The sequence below is a fragment of the Anopheles funestus genome, chromosome 2RL (genome assembly GCF_943734845.2).
Source record: "Anopheles funestus chromosome 2RL, idAnoFuneDA-416_04, whole genome shotgun sequence".
In the NCBI taxonomy this organism is placed as follows: Eukaryota; Metazoa; Arthropoda; class Insecta; order Diptera; family Culicidae; genus Anopheles; species Anopheles funestus.
This window is the reverse complement of record NC_064598.1, coordinates 60,686,769-60,699,259: the sequence shown is the minus strand read 5'-3', so window position 1 is coordinate 60,699,259 and position 12,491 is coordinate 60,686,769. Positions and strand designations below refer to the sequence as shown.

At 40.1% G+C, this 12,491-nt stretch overlaps 2 protein-coding genes across 4 annotated transcripts in view; both read left to right on the top strand.

The window, feature by feature from the left end:
- The first annotated feature begins 489 nt into the window (after positions 1–489).
- Positions 490–12,491, top strand: part of LOC125762621 (protein croquemort-like) — a 74,662-nt gene continuing 62,660 nt past the window's right edge. For all 3 annotated transcript variants that reach the window (XM_049424954.1, XM_049424951.1, XM_049424952.1), the window contains exon 1: positions 490–583. The gene's annotated coding sequence lies outside the window, so the exon portion shown is untranslated. The remainder of the gene's footprint in view (positions 584–12,491) is intronic.
- Positions 645–4,317, top strand: LOC125762620 (protein croquemort-like). Its single transcript, XM_049424950.1, has 6 exons — positions 645–680; positions 1,711–1,977; positions 2,058–2,363; positions 2,443–3,248; positions 3,331–3,421; positions 3,489–4,317. The coding sequence occupies exons 2-6, from the start codon at positions 1,852–1,854 to the stop codon at positions 3,636–3,638; spliced, it is 1,479 nt and encodes a 492-aa protein (XP_049280907.1). The 5' UTR covers positions 645–680; positions 1,711–1,851; the 3' UTR covers positions 3,639–4,317.

Genomic DNA, 12,491 nt, shown 5'->3' with positions numbered 1-12,491 from the left:
TCCCATCCGGACCGTCCCCTCGTAGCAAAGACTGCCCATCCGGAGCTACGCGATGAAAATAAGTCTAGTAAGCCACAAATGGCCGGCGTTACCTTAGAGGTCGTTAAAAGCCAACAAGAGAGAGAGAGCAAGAGAAAGAGAAAGAGAGAGAGAGAGAGAGAGAGAGAGAGAGAGAGAGATTGGCTGAAAAAACATCACTCCGTTTTTCTCAAGCTAATGCGAAGAGCCGTGACGCTGAAGTGTAGCGCAGGCTTAAGCGTTTCATAAATTGACTCCTGGGAACCTTTTTTTGTAAAAAAGATTTGTCAAACAAATATACTGAGTTGATTAAAGGCAAATAAAATATTTAATTAAAGAAAATGTCGTACATCTTTTTATAAATCCAAATAACAATAATATTTTAATCATTGCTTATAACAAACTAATTTGAAAATTTTAATACCCAGTTTTGAGTTTGACAACCCTGCGCTTGACAGCAGCCTTTTGACAAACATGCACTTTCATTTCATTCAACATCTCGCTTTGTTTTCAATCGGTCGCGCAAGTGTACGAGGTAATCTTTTCGCGAAGGGTGGAAACAAGGGTAAGTTTTTGTTTATAAAATTGTGTTCTTTCAATTCAGTTATCGTATCACAAAAATTCTGCACGAGTGCTCTTGCGTGGAAAACTATTTCACATCGGTATTATTCATTTTCTCTCTGTTTCTAATGAGTCTTCTGCTGAAAGCTAAAATTGATTGAATACTGTGAATAAGGGATGTAGGAATCAAATTTATCGCTTATAGTGCTGGCTCTGTGTAGTCTTATAGACTTATCTTTTTAAATTGTTATTATTCTTATGTCGATCGAAGTGAAATGGCTATAAATGATCATCGCTCGTAGTGCATCTTACTTGCGTCGACCAAACAAACTATGAGTGTATCGCTTAGGTCAGGGTAGAGAATCGACGGGCAAAAACAAACAATGGTTATCAGCAAAATTGTCTACTTGTACGATTATCAGTTTACGGCAGTCGCCATTTAAAGTGCGACCCTCACACGTTGCTCGATCAAAGTTTCTACGTAATACTTGTCCATAGCCTCGCTTCAAACCGAATAGTTGGAGTCATCGGTGCGATGCGATCTCAAAATTGCATCACGTTGCTACGTAATAGCAGTGCAGCTCAATTTCTCTCCCCAGACTTCACATTCCGGCAAGGTCGTACATAATGTTATAACGGCCTCTCACCTGTGCTACCAGACACATGCGATTGGCACCAGTAGAATAGATTACGATGAGTCATTGTCGTATCTACGAACTGTTGCATTAGTTCACGAAAGCATAACACAACCATTTACACGACAAAAGATTGACTGTAAACGAATTTAGACTTTAATTCAATTACCAAACGAAACATAGAACAAATTTTGCACAAATAGATGTGCTACACAAATCCACTTTGTGCTATGCATTTGTGACAAAGAAAGCCAATGCACTCGGAAGCTTGCATTGGTCTCCAGTGACTAACGTTTGGGGATGAATGAATAATATTTTATCATGTGGAACACTCATATGGCAGCATATGAGCTGACACATATGTGATAATTACGTGACTTAGCGATAAGCATAAAGTCAGAGAATTAGCGAAACTGGTTTTTGTTTCCCCTGACGTACAGTTTAACACTTGTTTAGAGCAATTTAAAATAATGTTTATACATTGATTTTCTTATAGCGTACCGGATGAGCTGATAGTATAGTGGACCAAGCCTACATACAGCCGCAGTCGATGCGGCCACATCTACCAAAGCAATAACGAGCTATTCTAGCACAATCTACCAACGCAACACCAAATTATCCCCAACCATTAACTACAATGTGTTCAACATGTACAGACTTCCAAAAGAAATTTATTTCGCTCGGCTGCTCAGCATTCCTGATACTGCTAGCAATTGCATTAGGCGTCTTATGGCCATCCATGTCTGATCAGGTGCTGCATAATGTAAGTTTACCCGCGGCTAATCACGAACATTGCTAATGAATATGGTTTAACTCGCTCACTCTTCTTGCTTGCTTCCGCAGAAACTTGTAATCAAAAATGGGTCGTCAAACTATGACAACTGGATCAGAACACCGATACCGATGTACCTGGAAGTGTATTTCTTTAACTGGACCAATCCGGATGCAGTACAGACGAATCAAAGTGTAAAACCAAACTTTGTCGAAATGGGACCGTACACCTTTTCCGAGGTTCACGAACGGGTCAATCTTGTATGGAATGATAACGGCACGGTTACGTATGATCAGCGCCGGATCTGGCATTTTGTACCGGAACTATCGAAAGGTACACTGGATGATGAAGTTACAAATTTAAATGTTATCACATTGGTAAGTACTGGACAGACGAGTTTGGGCTGCCTTCTACGGTTAGAATATTTTTTTGTACTAACCATCCTGTTTTTTCCAGAATGCGGCCCATTTTTTACGCAATACATACCCTTTGCTTAAACCGTTCATCGATATATTCCTCAAAACGGAAGGTTCTCTGTTGTGGAAAAACAAACCTGTACGCGAACTGCTATTTGAGGGTGTTAAAGATCCACTATTGGATCTGTTGAAAACTCTCAATACTACGACACTAAACATACCTTTTGACAAATTTGGATGGTTCGTTGGGCGCAATCTGAGCGATACCTTCGATGGAACGTTTACAATGAAAACAGGTGCTGATGGTTTGGAGGAAATGGGCTTTCTAACCCAGTGGAACGGTTCCCCAAGAACGGGCATGTACCGGGGTAAGTGTGGCGAAGTCTATGGTACCTCTGGTGAACTTTGGCCCGCTCGTAGTACCATTCCCCCGAACATCACACTCTTCCCATCGGACATCTGCCGTTCTATAACGCTGCAAAGCGCAGAGGAAGTCTCACTGTACAATGTACAGGGCATGAAGTATGTCGGTGACGATCGTGTCTTCGATAATGGGGTGAAATATCCCGAAGCAAGCTGCTGGTGCAATGCCAATCCTACCCAGTGTCCTGATTTGAAACCTGGTGTGTTTAATGCTTCTGCATGCAAATACGGTTCACCAACGTTTGTCTCCTTTCCACACTTTTATCTGGCTGATGAAAGCTATCAAAATGCGGTAACTGGACTGAAACCGAACCAAACGGAGCACGAGTTCTATATGGCTATCGAGCCAAAAACCGGTATACCATTAGATGTTCGTGCCCAGCTGCAAATCAACGAACACCTACAGCCGATAAGTGGATTCAGGTATGTTTGTGTTGTACAGATTGAATCTCGAAGTATCGTAAATCGCCATATGTGATGCATGTGTTTTCCCCATCCACTGTAGCTTCTACAAGCATGTACCGGATGTAATGATACCGATGTTATGGTTCCGTCAGCGTGCTACCCTTACGCAAGAGCTTGCTGAACAAGCAAAGGTACTATTTGTGTGTGTACGGTCAACCATACCGCTCTTTATTAACTAATATCATATGTTTATTATAGTTGGCGCTCGCATTACCGTCGCTGGGGATCTACGTGTGTATCTTCTTTGGTTCCATTGGTACTATTATGACAATTGTGTTCCTATTCTGCAGTATCAAAAAATGGTCCCAAAGCACGGAAGCAGTTCCGTACGAAGAGCTGCAAAATTAGAAGAAACTTTCTAACCGTACATCAATATCGTAAATAATCGATAAAGATAATATCCTGCAAAGTGCCTTAAAGTGATTGACAAAACGGGCATTCCCAAAGAAGAAGAACGCAAAGATAGTTTAACATTATATGTATTATCGTTTTTTTTCATTTGTTGCGCATTAACAATCTTTTGCCATCAGGATGAGTTATTATGTTCGTGCTTTTTTATCACAATTTCTTGCCTTCCCTTTATTCAGTGCTTAAGAAATTCAAGTGCCAAAAGAACGTCATGTAAGAAAAGATGTTCCAGGTGTTAGAGATTATTTGTTTCGCATTCCGTCTGAGTTCGCTTGCATACTAATATTAGGTTAGATACTATACGTACTAGTGACTTTATAATTGTACCAAACTTGCTCAATCATTATAAAAGCACGATTTGTTACCACTGGGAATTCTTTGCAAAGTAATTTCGACTGAGAGAACAAACAAACACGTGATGTAAAGATTATCAATCATTTAGGACTAGTTTGTTTAGAATGTGAAGGTAGTGACTACCAAATTATAGAAGACCCGAGAGATCAAGTGAGAAATTGTATTTTACAGCAATATTCTTAAGAGATATTTTTACTTGGTGAATGTATGTTACTTTCATGTATGTTGAAAGCGAATAAACTTGATGATATGTTTATTGTAATAACCAATGCTATTACACTGTAATAAGTAATTTACACAAGCGGATGTGGTCGCAGATTTGCAGATTATATAACTCGCAGTATACTGCACATACATATCGTATGTACCATGAAGTAAGGACACGTTAAGCTATCTAAAAAACAATGCTACGAAACTGTTGCGGTCAGAGCAATGTAAAAGATTAGTTCCGCCGCTGTGGAGTTGACCGTGCGAAGTCCGGTAACTCCAGAAACTCTTGACCAAGTTTCTACTTGCCTTCAGTTAGATTGGAATCCGGCGTTACGCCTTTTCCTAGATTAACCAGGATTCCTAACGGTGGATCAAATGTTTAAACTGTTTGCTTATTATCTGTAAGAGGAGGCGATCGAATGGTTCTAACAAATAGGCTTGAATTGAATGATCAATATAAGTCTCTATTTGTGGAGTGCCTCTCGAATTGCCACATAGAAAAGACTCGTAGCTAGGAGGTTAGGTTTACAAGTTACCTTACCTTGGCATTCGTACGACTCACTCGACGCATGATTTTATTACTTTGCCTTATTGCTGGTATCGCCGGAAAGATCTTTCCAAAACTATTATGGTCTTTCCCAAAGAACCCATGCGATAAGTCACAATTTGAAACAATCAACTTATTCGACCTTATCGTTGCATGCGCGACCTTAGTCTATGCATCGCGCTATGTCCTACCCAAAGGGACGATTACAATAGTTATGGTTTTCTCGCGTACCCGTTTTGACTTCCGTTCGCATTCGTAACAGAATCGAAATCCTGTTCTTCTGTATTAAAAAAATATTTCGGGAAAAATGATCCTTTGTAAAAGACTCTAGTGATATGACATTCGTAAACGAATACCACCACAAACTTGATCGTACACCAACGACGGACCTTGCCCAGATTTCACTGGAGTGTTCTTTTCAGGTAGTACCGCGGAGAAGACCAAGTGCTGAAAGCATCTGGCAAACAGCTGTTCCCGAATCCTATGGGAATCCCAAGGCAAATCTCACCCGAAGTCGATCGTTCAGTGACTGAATAATTTGTTTCTGAACATAACGATCTGGTATGCCTACCGCAACATTCCTTACTCAGAGGCGGATCATCCACTACGCAAACTAAGCGAACGCGTGAGGCCCCGAGGCAAAAAGGGCCCTCAAATTTTTGGCGCTTCCTCCGATCGGTCATAGTGGATCTATGCAAAATTGATTTAAGTTTATCAACAGTGCGACTCTCTTTAGTATTGGGGCCCCAATTTCCATTCCGCTTAGGGCGTTTTTGTTTTCAAAGGTGATTTCGATTTTTTTTCCTACCTATATACATATATCCTTATACAGGTGGATATTAAGAGCCTGAACAGTATTCAACTAATGTGGTGTGATTTTAGAAATGTGTGTCCGACGGATGAAAAATTACCTATAATTGTCGTACCGAAAAACCCAAAAAAGTGGTAGAAACAACTTTGTACCTCTCAAAATGAATAAAAAAGTAAACCATTGCTATTATATAAAGTATTAAAAACAAAAAACCGAAACTAGAACCCCTTACAATTGAGCAAATTACCATTGTCAGAAGGAAGCTTATGAAAAACGTCCGAAAACACTAATTTATTGAGCGCCATCTGGTGATTTTGGTCTGAACTAAACCAAAAATGCATTTTTTTATGCCTCAGGATAATTTTATCCCGAAATTTGTTCCGAGCAGAAAAACGTGGGCCGGTGGAATTAAATGTGACTGTTCTGATGGATTCATTTCTCTATTTTAAGATTGAATTTCAAATCGTCTAGTTTTACTAAATTTTTTGAAAAAAATAACGGGACGGGAACCGGCTATGTCGACCGACATCGGGATCGACACGGCTATGTCGATCAATTCTGCTGTTGTTGCAAACAGTATTTTTTTGTCGGTGGCGGTTAGCAACACTGAAAGGTGCTCATTGTTAACACGTGCAGTAAGCATAGAGGGTTTGTTTCGGCTTTCTACGAAGTTACTTATGGACGTGGGCAGGGCGTGGGCGAATCCTCTTTCCCGAATCCTCGAATCGTCTTTCGCTTCGTGATTGGTGGACGCGTACAGGGCAGGACCCGTTTTTTTTTAAATTTTGTATGACTTCCGCTTTGTTGGATGTCTCATGAACCTCCATGTGTACGTCGCCATAAAGTACTTAAGTACGACGTCGTTCAGAATTGTTTCTTATTTATTTTCGTTTGTCTTTCGCTTGTTTGTCTTGTGTTATCGTTACAGAGTGTAACTAACGTAATCACACGATCGAAATGATGAGGGTGAAGAGAACTAGAATATATTTATGGCGTAGAACCACTTTTTTATCAAGTCCCATTTGTATCGGTCCACCACTTGGTAAACTAACGCGGACTTACTTCCCGTTAAATCAACGGTTGTTGGACGCATTGAGACTTTACCAGTGATCGGGGGACTTCAACGATCTTGAAATAATAACATGCAAGTGTAAGAATCATTATAACATTTAAAAACTGCAGTAATACTAATACATATGACTGCTTTTGAATTTCTCTATTTTATGATCTTGTATTCAGGCATATTTCTAACTGCTTTGTCTTTTCTTGGGTATTGCATTTTTATGATCACTATCCTGTTGTGCGTTTGTACCTATGTATCTAGGATCTTTCTTGTCTAGTGTAGTTTCCTGTTCATGTTATTTTAAGATTTTGGTTTGAACTAAACATATTTAGTTTTATGCGTTCTACCTTACATTCTGCTTCGTGGTTTATTATGTTGTGGTTGGCCTTCGATGAGGAGGGTGTGTCTTTTTTTACCTGTGCGCGTGGGCTGAATGCGATCCTTTTTCCATGTTTACCTATATGCCTTGTTTCTACCTTTTAGTAGGATTTTTCAGTTATCCTGTTTCTTCAAAGGGAATCATTTTGACATAGTATGTATGTCCACAATTAAAATAATGCATTTATTGCTGGAAGTGTAGCAGATACGCTAAAGAACGATCGGTGCATAAAGAAGTAAATGAAACGAAAGGAGCAAAGGGGACGAGCCGATTAAGCTTAACTATCGACTTAACTAACGAGCTTAATTATCTCTATTCTATTCTAATTATCACTATTCTAAAATAAGGTGACTAAGCAACTTTGATTACCACTGGTGTTGGGAACAACGAAGTGTACCTCGCGTACTCGTTAGGGTATAACGGTATAGGGGCAAAAAAAAGGATAAGCACATTTTTATAAAGGATAAACAAAACATTTGGAGAACCCGGCGTCAAATCAACAATTTATATCACGATATCATTAATATCATATATAAATATATCAATATATTTATATTTTATTGTGAGGTACGCAAAAAAATCTTTCAAATCGTCGAGCTGGGTTAAAATAAACAGGAAACTTCTTTTACCCTTTCCCTTTTGCTTTTTTTAAACATCGATTGGCAAAGGGTATAAAAATGTATTGCTCCAAAAAAACCCACGAAAAGCATACCCGTAAAGTGTTTACGTACGAAGATCGTGGGAAGCTAATACAAGCAAAGAACATATGTGCGCACCAATACATTGTAAAAATATGCCCCGCATCAATAGCATATAAGCCCGAACTTTTTCAAGTGATCAACCACTTGTAGTTAAAATTCAGAAACAAACGGACGTGTTACGTTCATTCGAACCGTTGTCAATTCTTTCTCTGCCTTGCTTTCGGATGCTGGCACTAGTTAACTAGCCTGATCCGTTTCATTCTACGTAGCAATTTATCGTACAACGAACAAACTTCACAACAGAAGCAGAAGCGATCGTGTGTTGTTTCTGAATTAACACATTTTTGCGCGATCAACTTCAACATCGAACGAACTTGGTTTACAAAGACGTACTGTTACCGTATCAAACCAACATTGTGTTCGTATAAACCTTCAAGAACAGTTGATTCTCGCATACATTGGTATATTATGGAACTGAGGATATGTGAAATATAAGTAGTGTTGTTATCATAGCGGTCAATTCAGGTCTGGATCCTTGCCGATTCAGTATGTGGTGCCTATAACAAGAATATCGATTCAGTATGTGGTGCCTATAACAAGAATATCGAGTGATAAGTGCTTCAAAGATTCAATTCGGAAGTGTATTCTTGCAAAAGACTTTAGTGTGCAGTGCCCGTCACAAGAATATTGCATCAAGTGCTTCAAAGATTTAGTTTAACAAGAGTGCTCTGAGGACGATCCATGAAGTATCGCATAAAAGGCATAAGGGTTTATTCAGATGCAATGGTGACGTGCTGCCGCCGTGTAAAAACAACAGTGTGTTCCTATAAAACGATTGCTGGACTACCCGGATCTGAGGATCAGTGAAATATAATCGTTAGTGGTGGCACAGCGGTGCAAGTAATGAATTGCGATCAATTCGGGGGTGTATTCTTGCAAAAGACTTTAGTGTGCAGTGCCCGTAACAAGAATATTGCGCCAAGTGCTTCAAAGGTTTAGTTTAACAAGAGTGCTTTGAGGACGATCCGTGAAGTACCATATAAACGGTGTTGCGAAGGCCATTTCGGAGGCGTCAACGAAAACATGCAATTCAATTTCTGATCCTGGCGTGTTTAAGATCCATCTTGGAATTCTAACGTGGTTCACTTGTTCGATACTCTCAAGGTATGAGTTCCATGTTTCGAACAATTTCTGCGATAATGGAACATCCCACTCGCTTGTTTCCTTGTGTAGTTCTTGCATCAATATTTTCCCGTGAATCGTTATGTGTGATATCAATCCAAGTGGGTCGAAAGCGCTCATGGTGAAGGACAATACTTCCCTTTTCGTGGGAGGTCTCAATCTGGTTAAAACCTCTTGTGGAAGCGCCGTTAATTTAGAGCGAAATCCCAACTTATCCTTGGCCGTATTCCAGTAAACCCCCAAGATCTTGGGTGAATCCTCTTCTTGATCATCTAGCATCTTAATAGCTTCCGAGTCAACTCTATCTGTCGGTACGGATGCAATTAATTCCTTGCTATTCGAACAGAATTTAGTGATAAAAAATCCACCCTCGTCGTGTGTTTGAATTACTTGTTTGACAGTCTCTTTCGCTGTATTGAGCGAATTAAAACTGTCGTCGTAATCATCGACGTAGTGTTGATTTATTATTGGTGTTAATGCCATCGGATATTTTTGTTTTAAACGTTCAGCGTTTGCATTTTTAGCAGCTTGCGCGCATGATGGCGAGCATGTTGACCCGAATGTCATTACTTGCATGACATACATATCCGGGTATCGGTTTTCGCAATTACGCCATATGAAACGCTGAGCGTTCTGATCTTCCTTTCGAATCCTCACTTGGTGGAACATTTCCTTGATATCACCACATATTGCATATTTTCCTTCACGGAATCTTACTAGTATGCCAAACAGAGAGGTTGTACTATCAGGTCCTGATAGCAACGCACAATTAAGGGATTGTCCCCTTATTTTTGCTGCCGCATCAAAAACTAACCGCGGCTTCGGCGGTTCCTTATTTTTGTTGACAACAATGAAATGAGGCAAGTAACAATGTAACAATGGTGAGACATCTTTTATTATCTCCACAGGTTCGAGTTTTCTGGCATAACCTTTTTCTGCGTAGCTTTTAAACGTAGTTATCGCCCATTCTTTTAAGGCTGGATCCTTTTCCAATTTGTATTCCAGTCCCTTTAGTCTTGACATTGCGTTGTCTAGACTCCATGGAAACACGTGGTTATCTTTTCTCCACAACAAACCAACCTCATATCGTCCATCTTTAAAGGCCAAGGTATTTTTCAAGATGGTTTTTGCTCGTTTTTCTTCTTCGGATTCTGGCAATTGTGCAACTGGGTTTACTCCGAAATCTTCTACTGAGAAGTATTTCTGCATCATTTCACGCATGTTATCCTCCTCTTGGATTATCATGGTGTGATCATTCTTTGTTCCCTCGTTGCTCAATTTTCCGTAGATTAACCAGCCTAGTCTGGTTTTCATACCAATCGGTTCCCCCGGTTTACCTGGTCTATGCTTCAGACCCATTAATAAATGGTTATTATTCAATCCTATCAGGATCGTAGGACGTACCTTATTACAACTTTCTATCGGTAGTCCTCTCAAACATGGGTATCTGTCACTTATTTCGCCATAATGTAACGATTGTAGGGGTAATTTCAATTCTTTGATTGTCCTCACATCCTTTAAACGATAACCCTTTTTCGTAGTGCCTTTGATAACCAACTGGACCTGCTGACTGGTTTCTTGGACCGCTTTTATGCCTTGTGCCCAAGTAAGTTGAAGCGGTATGTTCGGTCCTTCTAAATTCAATAGACTAGCAACTTTTGCTTCTATCATTGTCAGCGATGATCCCGGGTCCAAGAACGCATAAGTCTGAATTGTCTTATCTCCATTTATCAACTTGACCGGTAAGGTCTGATAATGAGTCGTCCAAGTTACTTCCACATCGTGGTGGCTGTTTATCTGTTCGGGTTGTATTGGAACGACTTGCTTTACGTGAAGCATCTTGTGATGTTTATCCGAACAGCCTGCTATTCCGCACGGTTTTGCGATCTTGCAATCCTTCATGCTGTGTTTGTTTGAGTTCAAACACCCAAAACACAGCTGTTTACCAATTGCAGTCTTTACTCGCTCGGGAGGAGTTTGTTTCACCAATGCGTAGCATTTAACCGTCGCATGCGGTTTGTTACATATCAGACAACCCTTGTTTGTCTGCGTAATTTGCCTTTCCCTATGATTTGTGGCCTGTCTTCCTGACGTTCCCTGTTCATGCAAATGGATATTTCCCTTTTGCGTATGGATTGAAATGGTATTCATCATTTCCGCCGTTTTGGCGTATGGTTTCAGCCACTGACATAGTTCTTCTAAATTTTGAACAGCTAGTGGCGATGAAGCGGCCACCATGTGTTTCGCTCTTTTCACTTGAATGTGATGCGGTAACTTGGCCGTTAAATCCATCACTAGCCTATGATCATTTAGATATGTCGGTTGCCCCATTAGAGTAACATTTTTGATGATGTTCTCCAGTGCACTAGTCATGTCCGAGATTATGTTTCTTGAATCTTTCCGTAATTTTTGGAGATCGTTTAGCAACTCCAAGTATACCAAGTCGGGTCTACCGAAAAGTTCATCCAAACGTTTTATAATCTCGGGTACATTTTCGGCCTCCATCATCAATTGCTGAACGCTTTTATAAGCCGTTCCATACAAAACCTGCTTGAGACGATTTAAGTTTTCTAAATTAGAAAACTCCCCTTCTCGGGTTGTGTCCTCAAATGTTTTCTTAAAGTTTGGCCATTGTTTGGGACTGCCATCAAATCTAGGTAGTTGCATTAGGGCCTGTCTTCTGATCAGGACCCCCATTTTGGCGGATTCTCCACCATTAGTTGCCATCAGTTTAACGAATTCCTTCGTTTGCTGTTGTTGGCTAACTATTAATTGAGAAATCATTTTCCCAAGGGATGGTTCCTTTTCTGGATTCCCTACTACTTCGGTTGATTCCCGTTCGGCAATTTCAACCTTATTTGCGCCTTCTGTTAAGGCCCTGAGCTCATCCCTATGTTTTGCTTCCGCCTCTTGAAGCGCCTTTATTTCTTCCTTATTCTTGGCCTCTCTTTCTTGAGCAGCCTTAAGTGCGTCCTCTTTCCTATTGAGTTCGTACTTAATTTGTTGGCATTTGCGGCATAACCAGCACTCTTCAGGTGATGGTTTCCGCGTCAGCTTGGCACATTTCAAGTGAAACCATCGGTCACACTCTGTACAAGCAACCATACTCTCTTCAACGGTATCCTCCGCTGTGCAGAGTCGGCAACTGCCGTTAACATTCAAAACAAACGGATAAGGCATTTTGGACGAATCAGAGATTTCCAGCCTTGCTTTATAAGAATATAATTCACTTACCTTTTTCCTGGGTTGAATTTGTTCCTAAGCACCGACTGGACTCTTATGGCGAAGCACAAACAATGATCCCTTGTAATCGTTGTTTTCGGATGACTCACTATAATTTTTCTTTCAAAGTTTTTCAAATTTTTCTTTCGTAAATGTTTCTTTCAGAGTTTTTCAGAATTTTCTTTCGGAATTGTTTCTTTCAGTTCTATACATTTACCAACTTCACAAAAACTTTGATTAATTTTCTTTTATTACATTATACATTATTTCCGATAGTATAGGATACGCATTTCGCGGTAAAATCCGAATATTTCGGAAATCTTC